This window comes from Trachypithecus francoisi, unplaced genomic scaffold (assembly GCF_009764315.1).
Source record: "Trachypithecus francoisi isolate TF-2019V2 unplaced genomic scaffold, Tfra_2.0 Contig01440, whole genome shotgun sequence".
NCBI classification, from domain to species: domain Eukaryota; kingdom Metazoa; phylum Chordata; class Mammalia; order Primates; family Cercopithecidae; genus Trachypithecus; species Trachypithecus francoisi.
This window is the reverse complement of record NW_022681431.1, coordinates 9178712-9190756: the sequence shown is the minus strand read 5'-3', so window position 1 is coordinate 9190756 and position 12045 is coordinate 9178712. Positions and strand designations below refer to the sequence as shown.

The window sequence follows — 12045 nt, the reverse complement described above, 5'->3', positions numbered from 1 at the left end:
TGGCATCAGAGGTGGTCTCTCTCTCTGCCCCTCACCCCACTGGGTGCCGCTTTCAGAAAAGGTCAGCTGCTGGGCAACACTCCTACCCAAGAGCTGTGTCGCCTCTGGCAGAGACTGCACCTTGGGGCAGACGTCCCTTGGGGCTGGCCCAGGGAGGTGTTTCACTGTCGCCTGATAATCAGCATCAGATGAGAGGGTACAGTGGTTGTCCTCAGCCCCCTCGCCTCCTACTTTGTTCTCTCCCCAGCCCTCTATTGCCTCCTTCCTCTATTCCCTCTGTCTTCTGTTCCTCTGTCCCCTCCCCTCCTGCTATATTTCTCCCTCAGCTTCCTCCCCTTACCATGCCCTCCCCTCCCCTTTCCCTCTGTCCCCTCTCCCTTTCCTCTGCCCCTTCCCTTTTCCCTGTCCCATCCTCTCTCCTGTGCCCCTCCCCTACCCTCTGTCCCCTCCCCTCTCCTCTGTTCCCTCCCGTCTCCTGTCCCCTCCCCTCTCCTCTGTTCCCTCCCGTCTCCTCCCCTCTTCCTCTGACCCCCCTTCTCTCCCCTCCCCTCTCCTCTCCCCTCTCCTCTCCCCTCTCCTCTGTCCCTTCCCCTTCTGTCCCCTGCCCCCTCCTCTGTCCCCTCCCCTCTACTGTGTCCCCTCCCCTCTCCTCTGTCTCCTCCCCCTCCTCTGTCCCTTCCCCTCTCCTCTGTCCCCTCCCCCTTCTCCCCCCCATCTCTTCCCCTTTCCTCTGTCCCCTCCCCTCTCCTCTGTCTTGTCCCCTCTCCTCTGTCCCCTCCCCTCTACTGTGTCCCCTCCCCTCTCCCTCTTTTCCTGATTCTCTTTGTCTGCTTCTCCCTTCACCTGGTTTCCTCTCTTCCTTCCACCCCTTTCTTCACTCTCCTCTTCCCTGTCATTTTTCCTGTGTAATACTTGCCAGCGTCCCCTCCCCTCTATCCTGTTTCAGAGGAACTTGTCAAGTTCTGCTCACTCCGAGGAGCAAAATCCAGTTGCAGGCCCCCCTTGTGAGCCTTCAGATCCTCTCTCTTCACACCTGGCCAAGCCCCAGGCCAGGGAAAATGCTGCACTTGGTAGGTGCTGGGTGCTTTGTCAGCTGCTCTGCATGGGCTGACCTTGGGTGTAACCCTGCAGAGTGTCTGGGTCCGGGGCTTCCCTGAGAGCAGCACCCACAGCCACAGCACGTTGTGCAGGCCCCACCCTGGGGCCCTTCTTGTCGGTTGTTTTCTCAAGCCTTATTTTGTTAGGCAGTAGACTATTGTCCAAACAGTTTTATGCGCACCTCTGATATACAAATAAGCTAAGACTCCAATACACAAAACAGCTAAGACTCAAATACACAAAACAAATAAAAATGGAGCTGCTTTGGTGGACAGGCAGTGAGGACCTTGAGTGCAGGGGGCTTCTGCCTCTGTGATTCCCTGTGGGTTCCTTTAGTTTAGTGAGGAAAGGGGAGGGGACAGAGGAGAGGAGAGGACAGAGGGAGAGGGGAGGGGAGAGAGGAGAGGGGAGGGGAGAGAGAGGGGGAGGGGACAGGAAAGGAGGAGGGGACAGAGGAGGGGGAGAGAGAGGGGGAGGGGACACTGGAGCTGGGGAGGGGACAGGAAAGGAGGAGGGGACAGGAGAGGGGAGGGAAGAGAGAGGGGGAGGGGACACAGGAGATGGTGAGGGGACAGAGGAAAGGGGAGGGGAGAGAGGAGAGGGTGGGGGGACACAGGAGATGGGGAGGGGTCAAAGGAGAGGGCTCCCAACGGTTTAGTGAGCTCTGTTGGGGGTAGGGACACAAGGATAAGACAGGGCCTCCCAGAAAGGGCAGGGACTGGCCTGTCACACCTAAAACAATGAGAGTAGGAAGTGATGCTGGGCGTCCATAGGTGTCAGTCCACAGGCACAGACTCCAAAAAGCCATAGGATGTCACAGGTGGGGACTGAGGTGACTGAGCAAGGATTGACCAAGGGACTCTGGAAGGCAGATGGGAGGCCATGATGACAGCACAGCCTCCGAGGGGGTGGGCGTGTTCTCTTTCCCCCGACATCCTGCCCTGTGGCCTCACACAGTCTTCGCTGGAGCAGCACCAAGTCCTGGGGAGTGGAGTCCAGGCCTTGGGTCTGGAAGGGTTATAGAGCACAGGCCCTTCTCCAGAGGGCAACAGCTGGGGAGTTGGCTGGGCATCACCTTGGCACCTGGGGACACTCCTGGTTCCGTTCTCGCTGTGCTAATCATCACCGTGGTCCTATCTCCACCATTGGCAGTGACTCTACTCTTGGCCAGGGTCTCCATGTGACAGCTGGGGTCTTGTTTAGCTGACCAGATGCCCTGGGTGGCAGATTGCCTGTGATGTCCAAGCGGTTATTAATACTTCTGGCCAAGAGTAGTGATTGCGGCATAATTTCTTGGGCTTCCCAGTTGCTTCTGGTGGCCAGAGCCTCCCTGGAAGTGGCCTGGGAACAAGCCATTTGAATCCTGGATGGAAGCGCTGTGTTCCCAGCTGGTTCCCATGGATCTCCATTACAGTGATGATAACTGCCAGGGTAGAGAATCCTGGAATCATCACCAAACCAGCCTTCTTCATCCCTCACCTTGTCCACAGTGCTCCCACGTGGGCACATTCGTGTAGGACAGAAATGAGCTGGTGAAATTGCCAGATATCCACCTAATGGGTACCAGTGGCAGACATGACTAATCAATCACGCCTCTCTTCCCCTCAAGCCCAGATGAACGCTTATGATCTTTTTCTATAGAGTCCTCCATTAGCCATGGCAAATTAACAGGAGTTGGCCGGCCCTTGGAGGCCGTTTCTGATCTGTGGCATTCATTCATTCATTCATTCATTCATGGATGCAGGCATCTAGTGAAACATTTGTTGAGTTGTTATGAACCAGACACTGCTCAGTGTAAGGAAAAGAAGACACAGTCCCTGCCCAAGACTTGCTCTGAGTATGTGGACAGACATGTAAATGGCTGATGACTATATAGTGCGGCTAGTTGGGAGCAGAGTTAGAACTCTGTTCTCTAGGAGCCAGAGGAGTCGGTTCCTAATTGCTGAGGGTGTCAGAGAAGAACAGAAGCATTTTGTGCTGCATGGAATTGAGCCACCCCTCTTCACTGTGTGCGCTGGCTGTGCTTAGCGAAGCCAACAGTGCCTGGCCTCATCTAAGTCTCTGGACAAAGCCCAGCCAGGAACAGCCTGGTGACTTGTCCTGACTGGCACCTTCTCTCTCGCAGGAGCAGGGGCTGAAGGTCAACAACTCCAAAGAGTTAAGCATGTGCTTCACAGAGGTGAGTTGGGGGCAGAGTGGGGATGGGTGCAGAAGGCTGGGCCGGGAGGGGCGGCATTTCCCTGGCGAGCCTCAGATCGAGCGCCCTCAAATCTCATCGCATGGGCTGGGCCAGCTGAGCTTGTGGACCAGGGTGGGCACTTACTCTGCTGGGGTGGGGTGGGGGAGTGCAAAGGCTGCATCCAGGGCCCCTGGCTCTCTCCTTGGGGAGAGACAAATGGCTGCTCTGAGCAGAGGCCCTCCCATACCTTCCTTACTCTTTAGGACAATTGTGTTGACCACCTGCTCGGCACTGTTTCCGTGATATTTAGGAGGCACAGAAGTGGAAACAGACACAGTTCTTTCCTTGAAGAAACCCCCAGCACAGGAATATATCTATATCTATATCTCTCTATCTCTCTATCTCTGTCTCTATCTCTATCTCTATCTCTATCTCTATCTCTATCTCTATCTCTGACTTACAGACCCAAGATAGTAACTTAGATGAGAAGAAAAGGCAGTGTGAGACCTCACAGAAGAGAGAGAAACTCAGACAAAGATGTTCAGGGAGGGTTTCATGGAGGAGGAGGGATTTGAAGAAACTGAGAAACAGGGAGAATGTGGGCTCCCTCCCCTCCCCTCCCCTGCCCTCCCCTCTCCTCCTACCCCTCCCTGCCCCTCCCCTCCCCTCCACACCCAAGCCCACCCCTCCCCTCCCACCCCCCACCCCTCCCCTCCCCTCCCCTCCATACCCCTCCCGCCCCTCCCCTACCCACCCGTCCCCTCCCCTCCACACCCCTGCCTTCCCCTCCCCTTCCCACCCCTCCCCTCCTCTCCCCTTCCCGCCCATCCGCTCCCCACCCCTCCCCTCCCCTCCATGCCCCTCCCCACCCTTCTCCAGCCCTCCCCTCCCCACCCCTCCCCTCCTCTCCCCTCCCCGCCCGTCCCCTCCCCACCCCTCCCCTCCCCTCCCCTCCATGCCCCTCCCCACCCTTCTCCAGCCTCCCCTTCCCACCCCTCCCCTCCCCTCCATGCCCCTCCCCACCCTTCTCCAGCCCTCCCCTCCCCACCCCTCCCCTCCCCTCCCCTTCCTACCCCTCCGCTCTCCTTCCCCTCTTGTCTCCTTCCCCTCCTCTCTCCTTCCCCTCTCCTTCCTCTCTCCTCTCCTTCTTCTCTCCTCCTTCTCCTTCAGCTCTTTATACCATCTGCCTCCTCACTGGGACACAGGTCCTCAGCCCCGATGCAGGGAGGAGTAGCCTGTTTTCCTGGTGACCACTGCCCGCCTCTCCAAACCCCAGGGCTTGCGACCAGAAGGGACAGAGCACTCCCTTTTGCTCCTGCCTGGGCCAGCTCCAGGAGAGTCAGCACTCCCTTCAGAGTGCAAAGGAGGGTCCCTGTGGATGGAAGAAAGGGGCTTGAGGTGTCCAGTTCCCGAGTCCATTTCTCTGCCTGGTCCCAGGCCTCCTGATTGTTTTCTTTGTTTTCATTCTCTTTGTTCCTGATTCTCCTCCTGCTCTGGATTCAGCTCACGACAAATATCATCCCAGGGAGTAACAAGGTGATCAAACCTAACTCAGGCCCCAGCAGAGCCAGACCGTCGGCTGCCTTGACCGTGCTGTCTGTCCTGATGCTGAAACTGGCCTTGTAGGCTATGGGAACCGAGTCAGAAGATTTTCAAAAGCTACGCAGACAAGAACAGCCGCCTGACGAAATGGAAACACACACAGACACACACGCACCTTGCAAAAAAAAAATTGTTTTTCCCACCTGTCGCTGAACCTGTCTCCTCCCAGGTTTCTTCTCTGGAGAAGTTTTTGTAAACCAAACAGACAAGCAGGCGGGCAGCCTGAGAGCTGGCCCAGGGGTCCCCTGGCAGGGGAAACTCTGGTGCCGAGGAGGGCACGAGGCTCTAGAAATGCCCTTCACTTTCTCCTGGTGTTTTTCTCTCTTCTGAAGCAGAGACCGGACAAGAGCCTGCAGTGGAAGGGACTCTGGGCTGTGCCTGAGGCTGGCTGGGGGCAGGACAACTCAGCTGCTTCCCCACGCTGCCCACTCTGGGGACCTGCTGGGGGCTGGCAGAGGGCATTGGTTAGTGGGGCAGCGGGACTGGCCACGGGGGTCCACCTTCAGCCCTTCGGCTTCGAGGATGGAGGTGGTTTTGCCCTCCCTCTCTGCCCTCGGGTGGGGCTGGTGGGTCTGCAGCTGGTGTGGGGACTTCCCCACGGATGGCGGCGGAGGGGGTTAGCACTGCGCTGGGCTCCTCCTGACTAGCACAGAGTGGTGGGGCTGGGGGCCAGCTCCACGAGGCCTCAGGAGCTCAGCCTGCCTGGGAGAGCCCCTTGTGGCAAGGCAGCAAAACTCGGGCATCAGCTTCTTTCTTGGTGGCAGAAATTTTGAAGTCAGAGAGAAATGGTCCTTTGCTGGCTTTTTTTTTTTGGTTTCTCGTGGGTCCTTTGGCAGGTCTCCCTTTGGGGAGAGGGAGGGGAGAGACCATAGCCGGGTGTGTATCTGCAGCACCCTGTTCCCTCGAGCTCTCCTGCTCTCCTCTCCCTCCTCTCCCACTTTCTCTTTCCTAATTTCCTAGACATACGTCAAGTGTATGTACACACTGGGGCTCCTCTCCCGACATATATGTATATATACATCCATATACATATATTGTGTGGTTTTCCCCTTTCTTTCCTTTTTTTAAGCAACAGAACTATGGAAACAATACCCCAACAGATGAGCGAAAATGTATTATTGTAAAGTTTATTTTTTTTAATACTGTTGTCTATAATGGGGAAGAAGGACATTGCCCCCCAGTGCCCTGCTCCAGTCAGCCTGGCTGGGCTCTGGTGGGGGCTTCTGATCCGCATCCACGCTTAACCAAGGCTCCAATAAACGTGCTAGGAAGCAAGCCGCCTCTGCCTCGGTCCCGTGGGGTTTTGCCCCCATTTTGTTCTTGGTCCGGTGTTAACCTGCGTAAGTGGCACTCCTGGTGGGCTGGGGAAATGTGTGTCCATGTGTGTGCCTGTGTGCATGTGTGCATGTGTGTGCACCCATAGGTCTGACCCGTGTGTCCGCACTGTGGGTAGATGGAGTTCCGTTAGGTGTGTGCCTGTGTGCATGTGTGTGCACCCATAGGTCTGACCCGTGTGTCCGCACTGTGGGTAGATGGAGTTCCGTTAGGAGCTGGTTTGACACTGGGGGCGGGATCTGCGGGTCTCTGCTGTGCTGAGCCTGGTGGGCTGTTCTGTTCCCTCCTTGCTCACCTCTCCAGTCGGCACAGATGCCTGTGGCTCCCAGACTGGAAGAGAATGTAGTGGACGTGGGCATGGTGGGGAGCGACATTTTGGCATCGCACGTTGGGAATGTTTTATTGTCAGGCTGTCTGGGTGGCCCTGTTAGTCTTACATAGAGCAAAGTGGTATGTCCCTCTGGGACTCCTGGCTTATTTGAGATGTGTAATTGTGAGTGCAGTGACCTGGCCTTTTGGGTTCCACCAGAGGAGGAGATGATTGTGAAATGTTCTGGGGTCATGGTCTGAAAGCGTAAGTATTTTTTGGGTCTCCCTCTATTCCTTCCTTTCCTGTTTCTCCACTTGCTACCCAGGCCCCACTTGGATGCTAGGCCTGCCATAGTCTCCAAGAGAGATTCTCCCCAGAGAGGAGCAGGAGGATGCCTGCCGGCCAAGTGTGTGTGTGCATGTATGTGAGCATGTGTACATGTGTGTGCGGGCGTGTGCAGGCTTGCACATGTTCATACGCACGTGTGAGTATATACCCATGGCAGGAGGGAAGATGGAAGACTGGCAGGCAAGAGGATGTTTCTACTGTCAGCCTGGCCTTCAGGGCTGCATGTGAGCCCATCACATTTCAGCTGGACAACAGGATGCAGTTTTCCTGTCTCCCAATCGCAGGTCCTCAATGGCTTTTGCTTCTGGTTGTACATATGTGAGCAGCATCCGTTCACGGCATTTATCACTGTGGTGTATTGCCTTCTAACCTCTGCATGGAAGGAGTACAGTGAGCCAGCCAGGTCTCTGTCCAGCTATCGCTGGCCTTACTGAGGGTAGACGTCATGGCATCCACTTAGGAATCCATGTTCTCTGCACACAGCAAAGACCATTTAATTTAAAAAGTACTTTACTGGAAGGCTATGGGAGAAGGTGGCTCACAGAATTAGTGGAAGGTGGAGGAATCGGGAGGCGAGGGCAGTGACCAGAGGGCATCTGAGGGGCTGGAAGGCAGGATCTGCAGGGTCATCATTCTGCTGCCAGCCATTGCCCATGTGACTGAACTGGGCCTTATGCCTGCCTTCTGCCATAGTTGGGTGTGAGAGGGAGGATATATATGTCATGTCTGGTATCTCTAATAGGAGGTAAGCCCTTAGGCTACATCATGGGGGAGAGAAAATTTCCCAAGAGGAAATTGAGGTGCGGTTATGAAGGAGGAATGGATACTAGCTAACTTTACTCTGCCCTAAAATGTCTCCCTTTCCAAGTATCACATGGCTGAAATTTTACGATTACGATTATTCATTCCTTTGGTTGAGATGATTCTTATTTGTGATTCTCTCAAAATATGCAAATAGAACTGGAAGAGTAAAATGTTACTATCTTAATGTTAATTAATTTAATGGTGTGAGTGAATTCTAGTAACATTAAGACATTTGAGACTAGACATTGAAATTGGTGTTGAGGGACCAAAACAGGAAGTTAATCATGGAAAGATTGGTAGAGACCACCAGAGATAGATTGTTTTTTTTTTGAGACAGTCACACTCTCACCCAGGTTGGAGTGCAGTGGCATGTTCTTGGCTCACTGCGGTCTCTGGCTTCTGGGTTTGAGCAATTCTCGTGCCTCAGCCTCCCAAGTAACTGGGATTACAGGTGTGTGCCACTATGCTTGGCTAATTTTTTTTTTTTAAATATTTTTAGTAGAGATGAGGTTTTGCTATGTTGGCCAGGCTGGTCTCGAACTCCCGACCTCAAGTAATCTGTCCGCCTCGGCCTCCCAACGTGTTGGGATTACAGGCGTGAGGCACCACGCTTATCCACCAGAGACCGATTTTTAGATTATCTTAGAATTGCTGTGGGAGACTGCAGCCACATGCAATCCAGGGCCCTGTGCCTTAGCCCCCGAGTCAGCAAAGGGTATAAAACTAGCTTTTGGTACCACCAGCCCCCTGAGGATTCCTGATCAGGGTGTGCCTCTATCTGTAAGTCTGGCTCACTGCTTTTTCTAGGCTCTGATACCTTGTCAAGTGTGAAGCCATATAAGGTGGCCAATTCAGAAGCTCAGGATTGGGTGAGCAGTGTCTCAGGTCCCATGTTGACCCACAGTGGTCCTCATATCAGGGCGCCTACCTGGTATCAAGACCAAACACAGTGTCGTCATTTTAGTTCCTGGCACTCCAGGCCCTGCCTTTGCAATTGGCTTGGCACACAGGTTTCCCAGAACTGGGCTCAGCACTGCTCTTGCTGGTCCTGCCCTGATGGGGATGCTTAGGCCCTGGAGGTGCCCTCCTGTCTCCCACAGACCTTCCTGATGGTAATCCCAGGCCTGCCAGGATGGACACCTTTGGCCAATCCAGACTTTCATCCTGCTCACTGAGGAGCCTACTGGGTCTCTGGTTTAGCCTCCCAGTGTCAGCTGCCTGCTGTTTCCTGCCTCTGAGGGTCTGATAGCCCACCTGCTATGGCTTCACTTCATGCCAAAGGGGCTTGTGTGTGCATGTGTGTGTGTGTGCATGTGTGTGTGTGCGTGCATGCCCCCATGGCTTCACTTCTGCCAAAAGGGGCTTGTGTGTGTGTGTGTGTGTGTGTGCATTCACTGATGGCGTCACTTCATGCTGAAAGGGGCTTGTGTGTGTGCGTGTGTGTGTGTACATCCACACATATGCACCTGTCTCTAGTTCCCAGCCACAGACCGTCAAATGCCTAAGATGTAGACTTTCCTTTACTCACGAAGATCAAAGCCCCGGTGTTCACTGCCAGCTGGAGAAATTCTTTACTAGCATTTTCTAATCTGTGAAGTCAGTTTAAATTGGGCTGCCCCTCCCAAGTATGCTGAGACTGGTCACGTGCTGCATATTTTAAAAAACTTATGTATTTATTTAAATATTTTTATGATTTTTTGAGACAGGGTCTCACTCTGTTGCCCAGGCTGGAGTGTGGTGGTATGATCATACCTCACTGCAACCTCAAGCTCCTAGGTCCAAGTGATTCTCCCACCCTAGACGCCCAAGTAGTTGGAACTACGGGTGTGTGCACTACACCCTATTCATTGTAGTATTTGGTAGAGATGGAATCTCACTATGTTACCCAGGCTGATCCCAATTGTCTGGCCTCAAGGGATCCTCCTGCTTCGGTCTCCCAAAGTCTGAGATTACAGGCGTGACCCACCCATGCTCCTGGCCCATACTCTGTTAATACAAGTAAACAGATTCATCACCTGTTTGTTGCTCATTTTTTAAGAGTCTCAGTGGGGGTAGGTAATTTTTTTTTGGCTGGAGTGCAGTGGCGCAATCTCATCTCATTGCAACCTCTGTCTCTCAGGTTTAAGCGATTTTCTTGCCTCAGCCTCCTGAGTAGCTGGGATTACAGGCACCTGCCGCCACACCCAGCTAATTTTTGTATTTTTTTTTTTTTTTTTTTTTTTTAGTAGCGATGGGGTTTCGCCATATTGGTCAGGCTGGTCTTGGACTCCTGACCTCAAGTGATCTACCACCTCAGCTCTCAAAGTGCTGGGATTACAGGCATGAGCCACTGCACCTGGCCCATTCATCTTTTAAAAATTGATTAAATTTTTTAGGAAAATACAAAGTCATTTAGAAGCCATACCGGTAAATAAGGTTGATGACATTCTCTGTGGTGAGTTTACACGGTGGAGTGACTGCCTTCTAGTCATTTACGGGTGACTTTCAGGCACTCTTGTTCAATCTTTGTTGCCTCACCTGCAAAATTGTATTAGATGGTTCAGGTCCTTCTCACCTCTAAACAAACTCTGGAAGAGGGGAGAGAGACCGAGACAGAGACGGACAGAGGCTGCTGAGGCTGACTAAGCAGTCAGCTGGGCTTTTCCAGCCCAGCGCATCCCCTCCCCTGCAAGGCGTACCTCCAGCATCATGAGCGATGGGGGTGATCACAGCCTGCTGAGGTGACCACATTGAATCTTTAAGGTCTGATGTGTTTTCTAAAAACCCAGCCGTATGGCTTCATCACTTTACCTCCTACGTTCAAGCAAGTGAGTAAATAGAAAGGGCTCTGAAAACCTCACAAAGATGTTGTTTACACAATCAAGGCCATGCAGAGCGTCAATTAAGCAGACGTATTTGCCACATTCCTCTTTTAGTGTGAAGTGGAGGTTTTGTGCTGTACCTTCCAGAGTGGAAAAATGGTATCAAACATTTTAGGAGGATTTTAATAGCACTATTGCAAACCAAACCAAAACCAAATGTAGATATTTAAAAATACATATATTGAAGAATTAACTCACGCTTACATAGCCCTCACCATGTGCCAGACATCATTCCAAAACTGTATGACTAATACCTCATTTCATCCCCATTAGGATGCAGTGAGGCGGGTGGTGCAGCCCATTCTACAGACAAGCACACTGAGGTGTGGCGAGGTTACTAACTTCCCCGAGATGTTATGGGGTATGGCAGTGCTCAGATGCAAACTTCATGGGCTGGCTTGGGGCCCTGTGCTGTAGCTCTCATGCCAGGCTGCCACCTTGAAATGAGTCACACATGCCACCTGTGTGCTCTGCCTGTGCTGACCATGGGAGGCTCCACTTAACTGGGCTTCATCATTGCTCCAGCAGCCTTGCGCTTGTGCAGGTCAGCAGTAACAGGCCATCCACAGATGCAGGACTGAGTATACCTTTGTGGCCTTCACAAGGGAGCCCGCAGGGCAATGAGGAGGGAGTTATATAAGTGACTTCATTAAATCAAGCACGGTGTAAATGAAGGAGTAGGGAGGAGGGAGGGGGGAGGAAGACGCTGTCCAAGGACACAGGCCCCTGCCCAGAACCTTTGTGGTGGGGTAGGGAGATGGGGGTGGCATTCTACTTCAGGGCTTGCCATCCTGATTTTGCTGGGATCGATAATGACCTTGCTGGGAATGGCTTTGATGGAAGGTAGCTTTTCCAGGAAAGAGACTAACCAGCTAGGATCTTGCTTGCTTGGACCTGCCTGGACAGCTCTTACCTTGGGGGCGCCATGGTTAAAGAAGATAGTGTGTAAGTTTGGGAATCAGGCAGACCTGAGTTTGAGTTCCAGACTGGCCACTGACCAAGAAGGTGACCACGTCCAGTGTGAGTTTCAGTTTGCTCATCTGTGAAATGGAGATAGTGGTCCCTGCCTCCAAGGCATGGTATCAGGATTCAATGCAGTACCCTGCCACCTGCCCTGGCACATGGGTGCTCAGCCATTCCCTCGGCCCAGTGGCCACCCTGCCCCAGCTCCCAGGACTCCTCAGCACCTGCTGGCCACCAGGCTCCTTTTGGCAGTGAGAGAAGCTGCACTGGGACCCGTGCTTGGATCTTCTTCCTTCCTTCTCCTCTCTGCGGCCTAAGAAGCTTTCACGGATTCCCCGTGGCAGACAAGAGAACATGACTGATCAGGCCCCGGGGCTGTGTTCTTGCAAGCATTGCCAAGTGGAATTGAGAGGGTGGGAAGAGAGAAGAGAGAGAGAAAAAAAGAAACTTCCTTGTGTTGGTAAATCAGAGTTGAAGTGATCTGTGAGCCACTGAGGACGGTGGCTACAGAAGATGCAAATGTCACGCTCTTTGGAGTCCCTTTG

General features: G+C 53.2%; 1 protein-coding gene across 6 annotated transcripts in view; it reads left to right on the top strand.

Moving 5' to 3' along the window:
• The window catches only part of GFRA2 (GDNF family receptor alpha 2), a 169691-nt gene extending 163537 nt beyond the window's left edge, over window positions 1-6154 (top strand). For all 6 annotated transcript variants that reach the window (XM_033227212.1, XM_033227203.1, XM_033227230.1 and 3 more), the window contains 2 exons: window positions 3224-3277; window positions 4781-6154. In XM_033227212.1, coding sequence (XP_033083103.1) covers window positions 3224-3277; window positions 4781-4903 — 177 coding nt within the window. In that variant the 3' untranslated portion in view covers window positions 4904-6154. The remainder of the gene's footprint in view (window positions 1-3223; window positions 3278-4780) is intronic.
• The last annotated feature ends 5891 nt before the right edge of the window (window positions 6155-12045 follow it).